Source organism: Martes martes (genome assembly GCF_963455335.1).
Source record: "Martes martes genome assembly, chromosome: 1".
NCBI lineage: Eukaryota > Metazoa > Chordata > Mammalia > Carnivora > Mustelidae > Martes > Martes martes.
The window spans coordinates 203,536,378-203,558,149 of NC_137888.1; the positions used below are offsets into that span (position 1 = coordinate 203,536,378).

Genomic DNA, 21,772 nt, shown 5'->3' on the forward strand with positions numbered 1-21,772 from the left:
GCTCCCCGCAGAGCAAGGAGCCCGATGTGGGACTCGATCCCAGGACGCTGGGATCATGACCTGAGCCAAAGGCAGCTGCTTAACCAACTGAGCCACCCAGGCGTCCCGCATCCCTGCATTCTAATAGCACCACCCCCAGTCACCACAACCACAAACGTCTCCAAACGTCACCCAATGTTTCGAGAAACAAAAACACCCCAGGTGACATTCATTGGGTTAAAATAAGATTTAGAAACGTCCCACGTAACTGGAACACATGAGAAATGACTCCAACGTTCTATGAGAGGTTAATAAACTGGCATCATCCACCTCCGTAAACACACGAACAGACAGGATCGAGCAAAGAGGGTAAATACGGTAAGAAGGGTAAATACGGCAGCCGCATGAAATGAGCGGTGCACACGCGTGAATCCAGCATTTTCACCTGCATCGGCTCACCCAACGGAAATAACTCCAGCAGGAAGGATGGGACGTGTTACATGGCTCTCAGTCGGGCGGTGACTGTCTGGGGTCAGAACGGCCACGTGAATGGCAGTCCGTCACCATCGCTGAACATTGTATGTGACAATCCATGAGGAATTCATAGGAGTCTGCTCTGATTAGAACGTCCACGATATTTTGTTAAATTTAAAAAAGAAAACTGCTGAAAAACCGGGTGCCAACGGATCCCACGTTTATGGAATAAAAATGTGTAGAGTCAGGCAGGGGGTGGGGGGAGAGGTCGAATCCGTATATGGAACATGATCCTTTTTTTGAATATGCGTGTATATTTGCACCCTGCACATGGGTGAGACATGGGGAAGGTTTTTTCACCAAAATGTTCATGGTTGTCCTCTCTGAGGATATAGGATTTAGTTGGGCTTTTTCAGTTGCTTAGCTGTATGTTCTAATTCTTCCACAAGGATCGTACGCCCTCTGTGTTATTTTGTAAAAGGCTTGGGTATGCACCCACACGCTCCAAGGGCTGAAGGATCTTGAGAACCTTCCAGTATTTGACGAAGAGCTAAATGTCCCGCCTCCATCGCCCCTGGGGCGGGACCCCTCAGAGGCGCATGCTCCCTGCTCTCTCCCGTGGTCCCCAGCGGCCCAGACTCAATTGCTCATGGGGGCCTCCTTCAGGGCTCCTTCCCTCCTTGTCTCACGGCCCCACCCACATCGTGGCTTCCTGGGGTCATGTCTGGGACAACTCAAATCCTCATCTTGGGAGTCCGTTTTCTGGAGACCCCAGAACATGACAGCGTCTCTCCTGCTGTCATCGGAGACGATGCTGCAGTTGGCCGCGGGATGGGTCAGCTGTCGCTGGGCTATTTCAGGGAGATTTTATGGGGGTGGGGTAGGCCGGAAACGGGGCTCACTCCACCCTCACCCCCACTCCCTCCACCAGGGGGCTTCCCGCCAGCGCCTGGCTGGCCCTCACCTTCTCCCATGTCTTGGCCGGCAGTTGGGGGGTGTGGGAAGTGTGAGCATGTGTTGGTGGTGAGCAATGCAGTGGACCAGGAAAAGGACACACTGATGTGAAAACCAACCAGCAACGTTTAATAAAAAAATAAGCAAGTTATCCAGGACCCGACCCAGTGAGCAGGGGTCCATAAGAGAGCAAAGCACTGCTGGCCGGCTTGGACATTCATTCCCGGCTGGAGGCACAGCAAGTCCTCCAGCCCAAGCCGGGGAGCACCGGCCCAGGCCCCGGGCAGTACCCTGGTGCAGCCGAGCCCCCGCAGGGCCCCAAACACATAAGCCCAAAGGCTTGAACGCAGGAACCCCACGGTGCGTGCAGAGCCCACGCCTGAGACGCAGGGCAGGGAGGTCAAGCAGACGGGATGACAAGTCAACACGGGAGCAGGGGTGAGCACAGGAGACCCAGCCCCTGTCTTTATCCTTTGCCCCCGCCAGGGGGGCTGGGTCCAGGGAAGCCTGCGTGTGGCCGTGTGGTCGCTAGGACCTGCAGCTGTCCCTGGTGAGGGGAGAGCCACCCTCCCTCCTGGGTGGTGGGGGCGGATTTTGTCTGCACACAGCTTGGGTGACCAGGCGGGGGGGGGGGGGGGGACAGGCAGGGATCAAACTCTCAGCCAACAGTTCTCCAGTCTCACGGGGAGTCCACGAGGTCTGGTACACAGTAGGCGCTCCATTAACGCCTGCTGCAAGGAGAAATAAGACTCATCTTGTTCATTTGGGTGGCCTAGCCCTTGGAACGCAGCCCTGCACACAGGTGGGTTGTCTGATGTCCTGACCCAGCACAGGCTGTGCTGTTTGGTATCGCTAATGCCGGGTCCCCAGCAGCCACCCTCTACACGTGTGCGGAAGAAGCCAATTGAAGAGTGAAAAGCACCTTGTTGATTTTCACCCCGGCACCAAGCTCAGTTCCCAGCACACAGTAGGCACTCAGTAAATGCTCTGAGTTAATAAGAACTTGTCTTTGTGTCCCAAGTACCAGGCACATAGTGGGTGCTTCATAGGTATTTAGAGAAACGAATGAAAGTATCTTGTTTATCCCAGTATTCCCAGAGCCCAGAATGGTTGGTGCCTGACATACAGCAGGCATTCAATAAATACTTCAATGCATTAAGACAATGACTGTGTATCACTAGTGCTGATTCTTGGGGTGGGGGGTGGGAATCAACAAAAGCTTGATGGCCCAATGGGTCACCGGCAGAGGGAATAATTATGCCCCATCCACTGCCAAACGCGGAAGCCTGGTACCCGGTGAGGACTTCCAAGTGTTTGGCACCTGAAGACAGGAACGAGGTCTGGTTCCCTTCTGATGCCCTAGTGCCAAACCCCATTCCCGGCATACAGTAGGCACTCCATTAAAGCTGCCTGCGTGCACGTGATTGCTGAGCCTGAGCCGAGCCAAGCCGGCTGCACACTGCCTCGAGGGGAGAGCCCTCCGTGGCCTACCGGGGGTCGGGCTGCGCCGGTGAGGCCGGCTTTGGAGGTTCGGCCCCCAGGGCTCAGAGCTCGTCGCGGGCCGCGCTGTCCAGCGGTGACTGCAGCACGTCGGAGTTCTTGGCCTCGCGGCTCAGGGCCTGCTGCTCCCGCATCTTCTGGGACTTGGCGCGGTCCCAGTCGGTCTTCACGTGCTCGTTGTTCCACACCACCGAGGTCTCGGTGTCGCTCACGTAGCCATCGTCCCCCGTGTAGTGCGTGGGGTAGACGAGCAGGGGCTCCACCGAGAAGGCGCGCAGGTTGCGGGGCGAGAAGTGGGCCTTGTACTCGGACCTGACGGGGAAGAAAGGGGGGCCGCCGTGGGTTGGGAGGGGACAGACTGAGACAGAAGTGGGCGGGGCGGGAGGGGGGGCAGGCACGGAGGAAGGAGTGGGTGGAGGGAAAGCCACAGGACTGGGGGTCCACCCCGCCCACCGACCCAGGCCAGCCCCTCGGTCCGCCCCTCTCACACTGGGTGCTTGTCAAACATGACGGGCAGGAACTCATCGACAGGCAGCATCTTGGAGAGCGGCTGGGCGGCCAGCAGCTTGCGGGCGCCCTGCAGGGAGATCACGTAGGCCAGCGTCCAGTAGGAGTAATCTGCCTCCACCAGGTTCCTCACGCGGGGCACGGCCTTCTCCGGGTGCTCCACCTGCATCCGCTTCCGGCCCACGTAGCTGCGGGTGCACAGTCAGGGTCCTGTCACCCTCTTCGCGCCCGCGAAGAATGCTAACTGAGAGAGTCTGAGGATCGAGTGAGCCTCAGTCAGGCCCTGGGGTGGGAGCGGGCTGGCATGTTTGGGGGAGCAACCAGGAGGCGGGGGTGGCTGCCGGACCACGGAGGACCTCAGGGATCTGGGACGTGCAGGGAGGAGACTGTGTTTTTCCCAAGGGTACTAGGGAGCCATGGGAGGCTCTGGAGCTCAGAAGGGGAGGACGTCCTAGACACTCTGGGAGGTTGAACCACGGGAAGGACTGGGGCTAGGAGGGAAGCTGTTCTGAGTTCAGAAGGCTGCGGGGCAGCTCCGCAATGTGCAGGAATGTGGTGAGTGGCTGGGGAGGAAGGGGTATAGCTCCTTGTCCTATGACTAGCACAGTCCAGAGTCTGGGGCCCAGCACCTGCATCAGGGCCCTGTACACCATGGGCCCCGGGGACAAACCAACTCACCTAGGGGAGATTCCAAAGGACTGTCCAGAAATATGCTGGCCACATCCTACCTACTGTGGGTCTAAGACCCAGGCTTCCTGGCCACGCCCCCACACTCAGCCACGCCCCCAGCCTCTGGGCACAACCCCAAGCCCTGACCACACCCACCCCAGGCCACAGCCCAAGATCTTCAGCCCTGAGCACAGGCTTCCACCTCAAATCTCAGGCAAACCCCATCCCCTCCAGAGCTCCTCAAGCCTCCAAGCCCTCTCGAGCCCCCTCCCCACAGGCCAGGTCCCTAGATTTCCAGGTCATCTTCACAGGCCACGGGCCCTACCCCCCAGGCCTTAGGCCAAACCCTGACTGCTCTCAGATCCAGGGACCACAGGCTATACCTAAGTCCCCTCCCACCACACCCCTGAGAGTTGGTGCGGCCTATTACCCTGCAAAGGCCCTCAGACCTCCAGGCTCTAGGCCTCACTTCCCGGGTCCAGACTACAGCTCCACTTACTCCAAACCGAGACCCCCAGTCCCGCCCCCACCCCAGTGCCACCCAGGGGCCCAGGCCGCACCACCAGCCCTGGCCCACGCTCACATGAGGTCCCAGTCCAGACCCTCCCGCTCCACGTCCCGCATGAGGTTGAGCAGGCGTCTCTTGAAGAAGATCTCAAAGCGCAGGTCGTCCTCGAAGACAAGCGACTTCCGCAGCCCGCGGTCCACAACCTGAGGGAGGATGCCCTGCCCACATCAGATGGGGACCAAGGCCAGACCTGACCCAGAAGTCAGCTCTGCTTCAAGGCCCTGGGGCCACAGGAGAGAAGCAAACACAAGCCTTCTTCACCGTCGGCTGGATCCACCTCTTGGCCATCAGCTCCTTGCACACTTGGTGACAGGTGCCCTGGCCTTGCCCTTGGCCTGGCTGTTCCTTCCTACCCCAGGGCCTGTGCCTGTGCCGACACACAGCGCCGTTCCCCTGCCCCCCGGCACGGTGGCAGGCTGGCCCCCAGCCTTGAGGCCTGGGCTCAGAGGTCACCTAGGAGGCCCTCCCTGACCACTGGCCACAGCTGTCAGCTGAGGACAATTCGTCCTCGTGTGGGTGCGTTGTACTTAGATTACTGTGGTTTGCCATCAGAGTCCCCATCTCCCAGGGCCGTGAGCCCCCTGCCAGGACCCGCATCTGTCTTGGTGGCTGTCCCGCTCCCGGCACCAGGCTGGATGCACAGCAGGTGCATGGGTGTCCCCAAAGGAGGAAGGTAACTCTCATCTGCAAGAAGAGGGCGCCCTCCTTGCTCACAGAGCTCACCCCTCTGAGGGGCAGGGCTTGGCTTGAACCTGGGTCAGGCCGCCTGGATACAGGAACCTCCACCCCACGCCCTACATGACGAAGCTCACTCAGGAAGAGGGGCCCCGTCACCTCAAACGCCTGGACACCCCTTCCGGCCCCCTGCCCGGTGGCTCCATGTTTGAATCTCAGCCTCTGAGAGTGGCCAACGAGACGCCAGTGCAGGGTTAGCATTGCTGACTGTCCCTGTGGCTGTCACTTCTACTGGTAAGTGTTGAGCACCGAGTCCAGGCTCCAAAGACCCATGGCAGCAGCGGGGTGGGAAAAGGCCTCACTTGAAAGTCCTAGGCCTGAGACCCCACCTTCTATGGGAGCTGGGCACATCCCTGCCTCTCTCGTCTGCTTCCTCATCTGCACAACGGAAGGACAGTAGCTGCCCACCCAGGCTGCTGTGACATCCGGGTGGACAGCTCTCTGAACCGAGGCCCTCTGTCCCGCCGAAATCCCAAAAGCCTGCAGGGGGCGCCAGCGAGTCCCTCCCTGGGTGGCCGGAAGCCTGAGGGCGGCCCTGCCTTCTCCGGCCAGACGTACCTCCTTCCAGATGTTGTAGTGGCTGAGGAAGCAGCCCAGCTCGCCCTTGGTAAGGGGCCGCCCGTGGTAGGGGTCCCGGTAGCCGGGCAGCATCTGGATGCCCAGCGCCTCCACCTGGCTGGTGTTCATGGCTCTGGAGGCGGGGACGGGGAAGGGGCAGAATAAGACGCACGCCTCAGGGAGGGTCTGGGAGCCGTCTACACCCGGTGCCCACTGGCTGCAACAGCCACAACCCCCGCCCCGCCCCCACCCCCCAGCGCGGGACTCGGGACGCACTTGCCGTCCACAGCCTCCACCAGCCGGCACTCAATCTCCTGCGCCTGCAGGGCCCGCAACATGCGCTCCCGCCGGTCCTGCCGCCGCTTCAGGTTGATCATGAAGACCTGCGGGCCCAGAGCTCTGGTCAGACCCTCCAGGCTGGGTCCTGTCTCCTGCCGTCCCCCGCCACCACCCGCCAGGGTAAGCCTGGCTCACCTCGTCGAAGCCCATCTTGTCAGGCGTCTTGGGGGGCACGGAGATGAACCTGGAGGGCTCCGAGGGTGGGTGCTTCACTGTGAGGCAGACAGAAGCCAGGGTGTCAGTGGGGTCACCAGGGGAGGAGCTCCAGCCTCTTAACAGTGTCCCTTCCTTTCCCCAGCCCCTCAGGCACCTCCCTCCCCCCCCCAAGCTCCTTAGCCTGGAATCATTCACAATGTTGCACCTACTCTGGCTGTTGGCATTGCCCCCAAATGCCTCAGGACCTTTGCACATGCTGGGCCTCTGCATGAAACACCTTCCTTCCTCCCCTCCTTCTCCTGACTTCTCAGCTAAGATGCCCTCTTGAGCTGGAGCGGGGTACCTCCTCCTGGCTCCCACAGCATCTGGCCTTCCATCATCAAACCCCAATCCTGTAAGCCCACCTCCCTGGCTTTGTATCTGTCTGCCACAAGCACTGCAGGACAGACACCACGTCTGTCCACTCACACTGAGTCCCCAGTGTCCAAAGCTTGGTACACAGCAGGCACTCAATAATTACTCAGAGAATGAACAAAAAAATGATGGCAAACTGTGTGACCTTAACCTATTGGGGCCTTGGCTTTCTTCATCTATAAAAAGGGACTCCAATTTTATTTAATTGAAGATTTATTTATTTGAGAGATTTAACTGAAGATTTATTTATTTGAGAGAAAGAAAGTGTGCACGAGCGGGGGTGGTGGTGGTGAGGGACAGAGGGAGAGAGAGAATCTCAAGCAGACACCCCACAGAGCACGGGTTCCCGACTCGGGGCTCAATTTCAGTACCCTGAGATCATGACCTGAACTGAAATCAAGGTCTGATGCTCAACCGACTGAGCCACCCAGGTGCCCCAGGACTCCCAATTTTAAAAACCTCCTCCTCGGGATGCCTGCGTGGCTTAGTCAGTTGAGAGTCTGCCTTCGGCTCAGGTCATGATGCCAGGGTCCTGGGATCGAGTTCCACATCGGGCTCCTTGCTCGACAGGGAGCCTGCTTCTCCCTCTGCCTGCTCTGCCTGTTCTGCCCGTAGCTCTCCGTGCTTCTGCTCTCTCACAAATAAATAAAAATCTTAAAATAAAATAAAATCTTAAAAACACAAAAACTCCTCCTCCTCCCAGATGTTTCAGGAGATACCATGAAATGATGCACATTATGGGTTGAATCGTGTCCTCCCCAACAGGATGGAATCTTAACCCCAGTACCTCAGAACGTGATCTTATTTGAAAATAAGGTCTTTACAGAGACAACCAAGTGAAAATAGTGACTGCCCTTATCAAAATGGGCAACTTGGATCCAGCCACGCACACAGAGGGGAGACCACAAGATACACCTGCAGAAGGTGACCATGGGACTGGAGTGGCATGTCTATAAGCCAAAGTATGGCAAGAATTTCAGAGTGGCCATGAGCGCCCCCCATCCTGCCAGCTGTGGTCAGCAGCGCTCAGACCACGTCTCCAGGGCCCTGTCTTGGCACAACCCTGGCAGCTTCCTTCAGAAGGATCAGCTCCACGGGTGGAAAGGAGACTGGGGAGGCTGGCCCAGAGGAGCCCAGCCTGAAGGTGAGTGCGCCATCTGCCCCACGGAGAATAAAGGCCCCGTGTGAGTCTGAGGGAGAGACACAGGCCTCTCTGTCTGAGATAGGCCGGGGTGCGGCCCAAAGCCAACTGGGCCCCCCAGGAACTGGGGCCCCCCAGGAACACTGCATCCTGGGGTTTCCTCCTGCCCCGGGCTCTTCACAGCTCTGGCCACCCCCCGCCCTCTTGGGGGAGCTGGAGACCGAGAGCAAGATGCTGGGAAGATGCTGGGATCTGAGCACCCAGGTTCAAACTCCGGATGCCTTTTCCCTTCTCCTTCTGAGCTTCTGCCCCTGCACTGCGGGGTGTGGAGGGCAACAGACCGCCTGTGGGGGAGGAGCTCCTCACTGTCGTCAGTTCTGGGGAAGACGGAGCACAGCAGGCATCCAGAAGGAGCAAAGCAATGCAGCCTTTCCAGAAAAGTCACAGCACAGTGATTATAAAAACCAAACACCTCCAGACCCATCGTAGGGGTGAATAATCAAACTTGCCCAAAAAGACATCTGGCCTTTGTCCCCAGCGCCTAAGAGGTGAAAGCCCTCTGAACATTCTGCCTGACAGGACTATCTTTGTTTGCCTGGGCTCTCGGGCCACACTGGGTGGTCTATGCCAACAGTGTGATTTATGGGAGGGGTCTTGGGCCACGTGGAATCAGCTCACCCCCTGCAGGGCTAGAGAGGCAGTCAGCCAGGTCCGTGTGAGTAAGCCTCAGTAAAAAGCCCAGACCCCGAGGCTCACGGAGCATCCCTGGATGGCAATACACCATGTGTGTAGCCACACGGGGCACTGGGAGAAGTGAAAGCTGTCGGCACGACACCACAAACGGGGGACACCCAGAAGTTCATGCACGGAACGCTCTGGGATGCCACCCCAGATACCCCTTCCCTTTGCCAGTTGTAACCTGCATCCTTTTGCTTGTAACAAACCCTAACTGTGAGCGTAAGAGCAAGGGTTACGAGGCAATGGGGAAAGATGCTCCATTGTCCACAAGCAGGGCTAGGGGGGTAGGAAGCAGGCGGCAGGATTCCCCCATCCCCAGGGATGTCACTGAGCCTTCCTGCTAGTCTGAAATTTCATCACTGGACAGACTTTTGAATGCATGAAAAATCACAAGCACAGCCCGGGTCCAGGTATCCACACAGGGATGTAGAGAAAAATACAATCTTCACGCAGACTGGAAGGAAGGATTTACACAAATATCTGAAACCCCCAGACCCTCCTTCTGTCTGTTCTGTAGGCTTTGCTCTGGCCCTCGAGACATAGGAAAATATTCACTCCTCTGGTGACATCAGGTTCTAATACTTTCTTTTTTTTTATTAAGATTTTTATTTATTTATTTATTTGAGAGAGAGACAGTGAGAGAGAGCATGAGAGGTGAGAAGGTCAGAGGGAGAAGCAGACTCCCCATGGAGCTGGGAGCCCGATGCGGGACTCGATCCTGGGACTCCGGGATCCTGACCCGAGCCTAAGACAGTTGGTTAATCAAACTGAGCCACCCAGGTGCCCAGGTTCTAATACTTTCTAACTGAGCCTGGGTGGCTCAGTTGGTAGAGCATCTGACGCTTGATTTCAGCTCAGGTCATGTTCTCATGAGAGCCCTGCATTGGGCTCTGCTAGCTGTGGAGACAGTGTAAGATTCTCTCTCTCCCTCTCCCTCCATACTGCCCCTGCTCTCATGCGTGCTTTCTTGCTCACTCTCAAAAAATAAAAAATAATAAAAATAAAATAAATAAATAAATAAAAATAACATTTAAAAAAAAATAAAATCAAGTAGGAAAACTCTGGCAGCCTGTGAGACATTTCTCAGGGGCCAGTCACCGGCTGGAGCTGGAGACAACAGAGACCCCCCACTGTGACTGTGGCTTGGTGGGGCTGCTGGACCAGGCCTGGGCATGTGTGTGTGACAAACGCTCAGGTACTGCAGTGGTCTTCACCCTGGTGACCTTGCAACCTGCAGGGGTCACCTCAAAGTACCTAAATGTCCCCCCCAAAGCAGAGGGCAGGGTGCCATTCCATCTTCAGCCACCAGGGGGTGTCTTAGAACTTTCCAGAGAGAGGTTTAACGTGGGAAAGGTTAAAGGAGCAGGGCTCCTCCCTGTCTGTGCAGTGCGAGGAAAGGCCACGCTGCCTCAGAGGCCTTCTGGGGGATGTGGGTGGCCAGCACTGGGTGAGGCTCTCACAGGAGACACTGTGTGGTGTCTCTGGAGAGACCCAGCAGAACAGGAGCCCCCTCCTCAAACAACCTTGATGGCAGCTCAGCCCTGTGTGCTTGTCCCATCTCAGGGGCGCACTAGAGGAATGGCTAGTTGACTAGTTCATGGATTTATTTGTTTATATATATTAGAAAGGCACAAGCTTGCAACTATCGTAAAAGTACCTAGTTTCCGGGGCACCTGGGTGGCTCAGTCATTAAGCGTACACGTTTGGCTCGGGTCATGATCCCAGGGTCCTGGGATCGAGCCCCAGGTCAGGCTCCTTGCTCAGCAGGAAGCCTGCTTCTCTCGCTCCCCCTGCTGTGTTCCCTTTCTCACTGTTTGTCAAATAAATAAATAAAATCTTTAAAAAAATTCCTAGTTTCCTTTATAAAATAAATGTATTCAAGTAGGGGGAAAAAAGTGTCTGCTTAAGATAAGTATTAAATAATGCTGGGTCTGGGTTTGGCAGTGGCATGGATGAGGACACAGCTTGAAATGATGGAGTCCCAGACACTGCCATGCACAATGAAGGTCCATCGGTGAAAACCTGCTGCCCTTTCTGCTCTCAGACCCTCTATAGCTCCCAGCTGCCTTTGGGCAAAAGCTCTGTTCCTCAGCTTGGTGTCAAAGGCCCCTGTGCTGGCCCTGCCTGTCAGCTCTGCCCAGCTCGCCACCTTTATTTCTGTACCGTCGATCTTGGCCGTTCTCTGAGCTCACGTCCCCTCCAGCCTCCTGGCCTTTGCCCGTGCTGCTCCCTCCAGCTGTAATTCTCTTCCTGTAATTCCTCTCCCAGCATCTTCATGCCAACTCTTCCCAGGAGCCCATCCTGACTGCTCTCAGGATGCTGCGCACAGCTGCTTCCAAGACCAGGGACAACCATCCACCTTGTTCGTGCCGAGTGCCCTGCTCCCAGCCAAGGGACTGGCACTCAGCAGATGGGACAGAGGCAAGGTGGTAGAGAAAGGGAGGTGACTCAGCCCTCTGTGTTTGGGGACTCACCCATGACCTCCAGCTGCACGTGCATGAAGCTCTCGGCCTCATCCTGGAGGGTGCTGTGCGACCGCAGTGGCACAGGCAGGAAGCCGTACACATCCTTGTTGCAGACGTACATTTGGACCTCTGCGGCCGAGAGAACAACAATGCAAAGTGAAAAATGGTACGAGGCAACAGCGGCTCCCAGAAACCAGCCGCACCACTGAGAGTGAGCCTAGAACCTCACCAGGTCCCCCCCCCCGGTTCCCAGCACCCGGCGGGGACTCCTCAGCTCCCCAGCTGCCAGGCCGGCCTGGGAAAAACTCCAGAGCTGTTAACGAGCGCCTCGCACGGCCACTGCCATGATCCCCGCAGGGTTCCGAGACACGGCCAACCGCACAACCCCAGGGAGGGCAGCGCAGAGGCCCAGTGAGGCAGGAAAAGGAGACACGGCTGACCCAGACAGAAGCAACAGCACCTCCATCTGCATTTGCCCTTTTTGGGTGGTTTAAGGTTTCACGCATATCTTTTCTAAGTGAAAAACCCAATGAAAAATGATTTTCACTTTAATAGGTTAACTTTTTCTGGAAAAGGCCAGATGGTCAATATTTACACTTATGGGCCAGACGGTTCTATCTCAATGACTCAGTTGCAGCTGGAACGCAGCAGCAGCCAGAAATGAGGCTTCAATGAATAGGCGTGGCTGCGTGCTGATGAAACTTTCTTTACAGGCACTGAGATTCGAATCTTATACAATCTTCAGATGTCACAAAGTATTAGTCTTCTTTTTATTTTTTTTTTCCCGTTCAGATGACCAAAAACGGACTTGGCGTATATATTTGGTCTCTGTCCACAGGTCCAGGCTCAGTTCCCAAAACCCTTGGAATTTCCTAGATGTTGAGAGCTTAGAGGTGTCTCTTACGTTAGTAAGTGACTTTTGGAAAGCACTTAAAGAGGAACCTCCCTCCCCCAACACACACACTGGTTGCCAAGGGGAATCAGCCATGAACGGAGGGCTGGAACTTTCAGTCCTACCCCTCCGGTCTCTGGGGAGGGGAGAGGAGCTAGAGGTTGGATTGCTGAGAGCCAATGATCCCATCAATCACGTCTACGTAAAGAAGCCTCCATAAAAACCCAAAAGGATGGAATTCCTAGCAGTTCCGAGTTGGTGAACACGTGGGGTGTGGGGAGAGTAATGTACCTGGAGCCTGGAGGGGGAAAGGAAGCTCTGCACCCCTTCCCTTGGGCCTCACGCACCCCACATACCGCATCTCTTCCCCAGGGCTGCTCCTGAGTTAGAGCCTTTTAGACTAAACCGAGGCATCTGGCGAGTAAATGGGGTTCCTGAATTCCGTGAGCTGCTCTTGCAAAGTAACGGACCCCAAGGAGAGCGTCTTGGGAGCCTCAGGTTTATGGCCAGTTCCTCAGAAGCATGTGGGTTTGTGGCCAGCATCTGAAGTCGGGGTGGCAGACAGTGTTGTCTGACTGAGCATCCCCCAACCTGTGCGATCTGACACTATCTCTGGAAAGACTGTCAGAAGTGAGTAGAATTGAAGGATACCCTGCTTGTCTTACAGAGACAATGGCTTGTTGGTGTGGGGAAGTCGCCCCCACCAACACACACACTCAAGATAGAATTAGGTCCAGGAACCCAAGACATACTTGGCTTATGGCTACAGGAAAACAGATGGTGGGCCAGATTTGGGCCATGGGCCATTGTTTGCCGAACTACGGTTTAAAAAAAAAATGAGAGGCCAGCTATGGCTGTGTTCTTTCTTTTTAAAATGTTTCGTCCCTAACTGTACAATTAGTGAATAATTATGATCAACTACAGAAAACTGGGAGAACACAGGAGACTATCAAGGTGAAAATAACCTCCAATAAAGAGGTCTTAAAGATAAGAGGAGCGAAGTGACCCAGTGAAGCGGGGGCTGGAAGAACGGGAGTCCTGGGGACATCACCTGAACACCTGGATACAGCCACACCTGAAACCATCCCTGCACCCTGCAGTTCTGGTTTCTGGGAACCTTCTGTGGGCTCACCTGCTTGCTTGCAGGAGAAGGCAAAAACGATGATGTCGTCAAAGGACCAGGTGTAGTCAGGGTGAGGAGGGTAGAACGCCAAGTTCCTGGACGCTGCCTTCCGCAGGTCAATGAGGAAGGTGGAGTGCACCATGGGAACGGCAAAGCAGCCCCGGCGGTCCCGCTTGCGAATGGGGATGTAGGCGGGGGTACGCTTGTAGTAGCCCTGTGGGGGGGAGGGTGCAGCTCTATGGGGGGGATCCTAGAGGTAAGGCTGGAGGCCTAGGACAAGGGGAGGCGTGGAACACTTAGGGAGCAGGACCCAGATGCCAGCCTCTGGCTGTGGTGGGCTCTCCCTGAGTCCAGAACTCTGGGGGTGGTCAGGGCTCGTCCCTCACACCCAGAGCCACAGGCAGGAGGCTGGGGGCCGAAGAGGGAAGGGCCGCAGCTGTGCGCCCACCTGCAGACCTAGCTCAACACTTCAGATCAGAAAGGCAGCACTTGGAGGAAATGAGCAAGCTGAGAAAGGGACCAGATATTTGCAATTCCTTGATTTACACAGGACTGAACATCAGAAGTAGGACTTCAAGAAACATGGGGCAAAATCTTTTTAAAAAAAAGTTTTAACCATCTGAAGTTGGTCTCTCTCTTCATCATACCTTTACAAACTGGAATTGTTAGAGTGTATTATTTAGATTTCCATGACATATTTTTTAAAATAGAAACTACTGAAATGTTCACTTTAAGAGGGTGAGTTTCCTATTATGTGAATCACACATCAATTAAAAAGACAGGAGGAGACAGGAGGGGGACAGGAAGGGGTCTGGCTCTGGCATGCCCCCCACTCCAGCACCTACCCTTTCACTCCTGGTGTTGCCTGCAATCCCAGCCTCAACCCTGGGGTGGGACTACCGGCCCAGGATCAGTCAATCAGAACCTGGCATTTTCCTGGCTTTGGGAATTGGTTCAGGTGTAGCAGGAGACTGGACAAGGCCCAAATTGGACTTTGGCTGGATGGTGCTGGGATTGTGCTCCAGGAGTCTGACAATGCAGCCACCCAAAAGACGGAGGAAGATGGGAAACTTGTTTGAACACCTGGATCAGGCTGTGCCTGAAGTCCTACCTGGCACCATGGCTTCCTAGCTGTGTGATCTTAGGCAAGTCAAGTCCTCTCTCCCTGTGTTTCTGTCTCTGCCTCAGTGACTGGGAAGGGAGGGAATGGGGAGGAGAGGGCACAATCATAGACCCTCCATCAAGGAACTATTTAAGGATTACCACGATGGTGTTGTAAAGGGCCTACCATGAGGTGGTAGGGGAAGTTAGGCTCCAGCCACAGTCCCCATTTGCTCGCCCCCACCATTCCCAGCCCCACCCTCCCCCAGCAGCCCCCTGACCTGGGAGGTCATCCCGCACCAAAAGTTGGAGTATGCGGCCCGCGAATCCAGCATGGGGGCCACCACCGTCTTATTCTCAGCGATGAGGAGGCTTAGTGTGTTCGGGTTGAGGATCAGGTTGTCTGCATCCACAAACTGCAAAACACCCAGCAGAGCATCAGCAGGGCCCATGGGACTGACCCAGGCTGGGCCACGGCTCCGAACAGCTGTGGCAGCGGCCAGCGTCCTGGAGGGGAGGGGGCGGCAGTCTAGGGATCCTAGAGTAGCAGATGGGGCCCTGGAAGCCAGCCGGTTCCTCCACCACCGGCTCTGCCCCTGGTGACAAGCCCAGTAATGCTCATACAACGAAATACACTCTGTAGCAAGAGAAGGGACAGACCACAACGCACAAAGCAATACAAATGGGGCCCAGATGTGGTGCTGGGGGTGGGGTGGGGAACACATCAAACACTACAGCAAGTACACGTGGCACCAAGGAACTTCTCAAAAAGGCAGCCCCTGTCCATGAGTAGGACGGCTGGAGCAGAGGCCAACTCCGCGGGGAATGGCAGGGAGGAGCGCATTCATGTCTAATGTGAATTATGGGCACACAGAGTGTGTACAAATCCGGTCTTTACGGAAGCCCTTTGTTTTCCTGTAACACCTTACATGTCGGGATAAAAAGATGGTAACTTAGGGGCGCCTGGGTGGCTCAGTGGGTTAAAGCCTCTGCCTTCAGCTCAGGTCATGGTCTCAGGGTCCTGGGATTGAGCCCCGCATCGGGCTCTCTGCGCAGTAGGAAGCCTGCTTCCTCCTCTCTCTCTGCCTGACTCTCTGCCTACCTGTGATCTCTGTCAAATAAATAAATAAAATCTTAAAAAAAAAAAAAAAAGATGGTAACTTGCTTGGTGCAGCACGGGATGAAATCCACCAACCCAGGAAAAGGGTCACCATCGGGGGGGGAGGTGCCTGCTGTTCCCCCCAAAACCATGTGTCACCAACACTCCCCACAGAGGCCACACCCGGAGGCTCACTGCAGTGCTGCTGACCACACCAACTGGGGAACAACACAGGAGTCTAGCCATGGCGAACCGGCTAGAGAAGTTCCGGCCCCATCCCACTGCAGAGCGAGCCCAGACAGCTAGGAATTGTGCCACGGAGTAGGATCAGGCGAGGGTAGCCCTGTCCGCTGGGACGTGAAGACACCAGTCCACCATGCATCGCAGAACTCTTAGGACTGATTAATTTGTTTTTAAAAGCCTCTGGTCCACAGATAGGCTTTCCGTCCCCCCCACAGGATTTTTAAAACCTATAAATCACTTGCCACACACAACAGCGAGGACTAGAATCCCAGCCTTCCCCGGCAATTCCAGAGTGGCACTCCCACAGGGCAACCCCCAGCAGGAGATGGAAGGCGGCTGCCCCTTGGGACAAGCTGTGGGGCTGTTCCCTGCCCAGCCCCTGCGAACATTTGTATGTGTGACCTTTGAATATATACACAATAAAAACAGCCAGAAGGGTCTGGCGGTTCCTCCAAGAGTCACACAGAGAACTACCTAATGACTCAGCGAGTCCACTCCTAGGTACGCACTGAGACAACTAGAAACAGGCACCGGCACACCCACGTTCACAGCGGCATCGGCCACGAGAGCCAGACACTGGAAATGACCCACGTGTCCACCAACGGGAGAATGGATGAACAAAACGTAGTCGTCCATGCAATGGAACATCACTCAGCCATAACAAGGAACACAGCTCGGACACACGCTACAACAGATGAACCCTGAGAACATTGTGCTGAGTGAGAGCAGCCCGACACAGAAGGCCACAGAGCGTATGATTCATTTATAAGAAACGTCCAGAACAGGGACATCTACAGACACGGACATCTACAGCACACTGGTGGCTGCCAGAGTCTGGGGGAGGGGCCGGGGAGAGGGAGCGACTGCTCCTGGGGACAGGGCATCCTTCTGGGGTGACAGAAACGTTCTGGAACTAGAGAGAGGTTGTGGTTGCATGACATAATGAATGTGCTAAATGCCGCTGAGTTGTTCCCTTTGAAACAGTTAATTTTATGTTATGTGAATTGCACCTCAATTAGAAAACACGGAAACCAGCCAGAAAGGGAGTCTCTCTGGGAGGTAAGATTACAAGGTTTGCTTGTTTTTTTCTTCCCTAAGTTTCTCATTTTTTCTTGTATATTTTCTTACAAGTAACACCCGGAGCGTTTACAAAAAGAGAAAAAAAGTGGCCCTTTTTAAAAATTTTTTTTGCTTTTTCTTTTAAAAAGAGGTCTTTAAAAAAAGAAAAAAAGAAGTCCTTTTCATAATGATTTTAAAACACCAGACAAATGATTTCACACCCCAATATGGATTTCCAAAGTCCTTAGTTACCAAAAGATACTGGTGTGTCAAAAGCTGCTTTGAGTTTTGAACCGACATGTAGTGTTCCACCCAAGTTTGCAGAGGGAAAAAAGTGAAAACCAGCCAGCCTCAAACCCTGAAAGCAAAACCCAGGGAAGCAAATACAGTGGCCTTGTACTAGATAGTTCCAGAAGGTTCCAGTCCCACCTCTGCGCCTCACTGGTTCTGAGACTCTACCAACAAGCACGTTGTCCCCTCCGTCTCTAAACCTCCATTTTCCCATCTATAAAATGGTCTGATAAGGCATCAACCCATAGGGCTCCGAGGAAGAGCTTGTTCCAATCTTCCTCCTCTCTGCAGAGCTCAGGCCAGGGACATGGGGTCCTCCCGGTCCCCTCACATCCGGTCCCTGAGCAGGGTCTGTCCCCTCGGCCTATGACGGCAACCTCAATCTACTTGCCTTTCTTCACAGCCCTGCTCCACACTGGCCTCCTGCCGTTCCCCCCTAGCCCCAACAGGCCCTGCTCCCCACAGCAGCCACGGAGCTTCTGAAAATCATAAATCAGAACACAACTCTCCCCTGTTCATATACCCTCCATGGCTCCCCATTACCCTCAAAGTAAAAACCAAATCTCTGCCTTGGTCTGCATAGTCTGGCCCCCTCCCACCACTACAGGACCACCTCCATCACCCCCACAGGGGCCTCACCAGTCCCTGAAGGCCTCAAGCTTGCACGCTACTCTGTTCCCTCTGCCTCAGACACTGTCCCCCAGTTTCCCCTGAGGCTGGCTTCTTTGTTCCTTCAGGTCATAGCTAGGGTTCCCTCCTAAGAGAGGCACCCCCAACCCTGCTCACTCGTCACTACACCCTGACTATGCCATCTGTTGTGGATTGAATGGTGGCCCCCAAAAAGGTTGAAGTCCTGACCCCCAGGACCCCGCGACTGTTATCTTATTTGGAAATAGGGTCTTTGCAGACGTAACTAAGGTTAAGATGGGGTCACACAGGAGTCGAGTGGGCCCTAAAGTCAGAGAGATAAGCCCAAAGGACCACAGAGGCAGACAACAGAGGGACACAGCCACAGACCACAGGCCACAAGCCCAGGAGCACGTGGAGTCCCAGGAGCTGGAAGAAGTGAGGAAGAATCCTCCCCTAGAGCCAGCGGAGAGGGCAGGGCCTGGCTGACACCTTAACTTCAGACTTCTGGCCTCCAGAACTGGGAGACAATGAACTTCCGCTGTTTGCAGTCCCCCGGTCCCTTCCCCCACCCCCCACCACCAGCACGAGGAGTCCTTTGTCACAGCAGCCCCAGACATTGATCCACCAGCAGCCGCCTTTCCACAATCAAGGCACCGGCTGCTCTCAGTTCTTCCTCACTCAGTTTTGGTTTCTGGTCACGGCCCCCCTGCCTAGGACACTAGGAAGGCAGGGCTCAGCCCGGGCTCACCCTCACCGCATCCCCAGGCTCTGGCAGGTGGAAGAAGGTAGAGACCAGAGCTCAGGGTCTGGCGCCTAAATGGAAACCGGCCACAGGCTCTCTCGGGCTGGCATCAGGGCAGCCAGGCCCAGCAGCCCCAGTGCCATCCAGCCCCATCCACACCAGGGAAGGGGATCACATCCCGATCAAGGGGATGGGCTCAAGGAGCTCGCACAGGCTTCTCATTACTGCGTTCCAGCCTGAACCGTCCCTTCCTCCAGAGGCAATGGCTGGCCCAGGAGAAGGAAGTGAAAGTCAGGCCTCAGCAGCCTAGACTCTCCACCAGTCCCCAGACCCCCACCCCATCTTCCTGCTTCTCACTGTCACCCAGAGGATGTCACTGTGGGGTGCGAAGAGGTGGCGATAAAGTGGAGACAACCCCGGCGTGCAACCCCAGAGGACAGTCAGGGACACCACCTGATGTTAGGAACCCCGGCGGCCAGGGATTGAATCCCAGCTCCTCCGCTAACCAACTGTATCACATCTGACAACTCACTCCTCCCTCTCAGAGCCTGTTTCCCTCCGTAAACGGGCTTACGGATAGTCTCCACATCCCACTGATCCCCCTTCCCTCAGCGGCCACCCAGATCTCCCCCACGATCTCAGAGTAGCTGGCTGAGAGACTCACCAGGATGTAATCAGCCCACATGTCCCGGGCAGATTTCAAGGCTGCCTGGCGCAACTTCATGACATGCTCATAGCGCGAGTCAGACCAGTGTTTGGGGCCCTCCTCATCCGGGTAGGACCTGCAGAGAGAGACGGCTGTGATGTGCGAAGGATGGAGTGCGAAGGATGGAGTGCAACCCAGAGGGCAGTGGTCAGAGAGGGCTTCCTGGAGGAGGGAATGTGTAGGCAGACAGGTAAAGAAATAAACCCTGAAAGGCCAAATGGAACAAGTGGTCTGCACTGCCCAGGGGCTCATGGGGAAGCTAAGCATAGAGTGAGACTGGGAACAAAGCAGTAGGCGTCCACCAGGAGGACAAGGGAGTGAGGGAACTCTAGGTGGAGAGACCTGTGGGGACAAAGGTCCAGCTGGAGGATTATGGCCCACTGAAGCTGAGGGCGGGTCAGAGTAGCCAAGGCCAGCCTGTACAGCAGCAGAGTTCGGCCAGAGAGGCAGAGGCAGAAGGGCTAGGGTTCTGTCACAGGACAATGGGGAGTCATGGAAGGTGTGTGAATAGGGGCGCAGCCCAGTTGACTTGGGGAGGGGGGTCAGGGCAGAACCTGGAGCTCACCTGGGTTCCTCTGCCGGTCGCCACTCCACAGAGTGGTACAGACTCTTTACGGCCACCAGCCATTCCCGCAGCACAGCCGATGTGTTGTCTAAGTTGTGGTCTGTGGCTACCCTGCAAAGCAGAGCAGGGCAGTCAGCGTGAGGCTGGGGAGACTGAGGCAGCCCCGGGTAGCAGTGAAGCAACATGGGCTCCACAGCCCAAAGCTGGCCCTCCAGCAGCTTATACAGCTCTGGGCAAGATGCTTCCCTCCTCCATGCCTGTTTCCTCATCTAAAACAGAGATGAGGATAGGACCCGCTGCACTGGGCTGCAGAAGGGATTAAACAAGCTAATTTTGGGAAAAATACAGCAGACATTGAACACCCAGGATCTCATAACCACGTTAAGGACTAAATATGGTGATTTAATTTAAAAATGCATGTATCATCTACCCCCACCCCACCATCCGCGATTGTCTCCTATCGACAACAGCACCTTAGAGTGGCCTGTGCTTACTGGTTAATTCAACAAACATTTCTTAAGCACCAATTGTATGCCTGCATTATCCAGGCTGGGGAATCTGGGATGGGGGGGTGAGAGACATTTAGGAGTCCACATCAAGAGGAGAGCTCTCCCCTCAAATAAGTTGTTATTAAGTTGCCAACAAGAGCAGCCATGACTAGTAAGGACAACATAACCATAACCACAGTTCTGGTCACCGAGCACCAAGTTAGAGATGCCAGGCTCAAGGCCTCGAGTGCATTAACTGGTTAATTTTCCGAGAGGAAGGCAAGCAGAGTTATATTAATGCCCCCATTTTCCAGATGAGAAAACCGAAGCAGGAGGCGGGAAATCACCAGTTGCGATATGGTTCTGCCCACTCCCCCACCCTTGGCCACCTGGTCCCATAACCCACCCACCCACCCGCGCTGGTTAGAGGGCAGGGGATCTGACTCAGGCTGGATTCAGGATCCAATGCAGCAGAAGCAAAAGACTTCCTGTCAGTGGAAATGCAGTGTGGGCCGTGGGGGCTTCAGGCTCCCCTAATTGGAGCTGTGAGTGCCCCGAAGGCGGCTTGAGGGTTCGTCCCAGGCAGAGCAGCCCAGCCCTGGGCTGGGCACGAGTGGTCCGGAATCTGCCCCAACCGCGGGGCCAGAAGCCAGAGCGCGGTCCGTCAGTCCCACAGCAGCGGAGCAGAGACCGGGAGGGAGGGACAGCAAGTGGAGGGCCAGCGGGTCTGGCCGGCCCGAAGAGGGAAGCAAGCAGGGGCCACGCGTGGGTCCCGCCCGCCTCGCCCGGTGCCAGGGCAGCAGGCAGCGCGCGGGGTGGAGCCGGCTGGATGGGGGAGGCAGGCCCGGCGCGGGGAAGGCGGGTGCCGCGCTCACCACAGCGCCGTGCGCTCCCGCGGGTGCCGCAGCCGCTCGAGCGCGCCCAGCGTGGCGGGCAGCGCGTGGGCCGCGTTGCGCGCCACCAGCGCGATGAGGACTCGGGGCGCCTGCAGCGGCGACTCGGGGCTCCAGCGTTCCTCCGGGAAGTAGGCGGCGGCACCCGGCGGGCCGCCCGGGGGCGGCAGCGCCAGCAGTAGCAGCAGCAGCAGCACCGGGCGCGACCGCCAGCGCCGCCTGCACGCGCGTGGGGCCGCCGCCATCGCGCCACGCGTCGCCTTTAAGCCGTTTTTCTGCCGGCGGACGCGGACCGCGCCTAGAGCCAGCCACCGGGCCCCGCCCTGCCGCGCGGCTTAAAGGGGAGGAGAGTACTTGGAGTGAATCAGCCGTCTGGGCCAGCTTCCCGGACCCCTCCTCCCGAGGGCCTTAAAGGCTCAAAGTACTGCTTACGCGACTCCCCCTGGGAGTCACGTCAGTCCCGCCCCGATGCCCCGCCCCCCGCTCCCGCCTTAAAGGTACAGAGTGCTCCTAGCGTTCCCCTTTCACGTGACTCAGTGCCATAAAGGTGTCAGAGCTCACAACACCCCGTGCCTCCCGACACCCGCCCCCGCCTGGACCTTTGCCTGATAACGCCGTGCCACTTCCATTTGTGTAGGACCCAGTCTCTGCCACCAGGCGGACCTGGCTAGTTAGGACCTGGTTTCAAAGGGCTGTTGGGTATTAAGCAGGAGGTTTCTGGCGTCCCCAGACCTGGCCTCAAA

The 21,772-nt window shown here is 56.1% G+C and overlaps 1 protein-coding gene across 2 annotated transcripts; it reads right to left on the bottom strand.

The window, feature by feature from the left end:
- Nucleotides 1-1,515: 1,515 nt before the first annotated feature.
- COLGALT1 (collagen beta(1-O)galactosyltransferase 1) lies at nt 1,516-21,343 on the bottom strand. 2 transcript variants are annotated; one of them, XR_013966950.1, is made up of 13 exons: nt 21,012-21,307; nt 19,649-19,759; nt 19,042-19,159; nt 14,595-14,729; nt 13,222-13,426; nt 11,207-11,326; nt 6,419-6,495; nt 6,221-6,327; nt 5,945-6,077; nt 4,667-4,794; nt 3,396-3,602; nt 2,899-3,219; nt 1,516-2,138 (listed from the first exon to the last, which is right to left on the bottom strand). XR_013966950.1 is itself a non-coding variant. In XM_080805444.1 (12 exons), the coding sequence occupies exons 1-12, from the start codon at nt 21,272-21,274 to the stop codon at nt 2,952-2,954; spliced, it is 1,872 nt and encodes a 623-aa protein (XP_080661570.1). In that variant the 5' UTR covers nt 21,275-21,343; the 3' UTR covers nt 1,516-2,951. The 2 variants fall into 2 exon arrangements, 1 of the variants encoding a protein (XP_080661570.1); XM_080805444.1 differs by having other exon boundaries at nt 1,516-3,219; nt 21,012-21,343.
- Between the last annotated feature and the right edge of the window lie 429 nt (nt 21,344-21,772).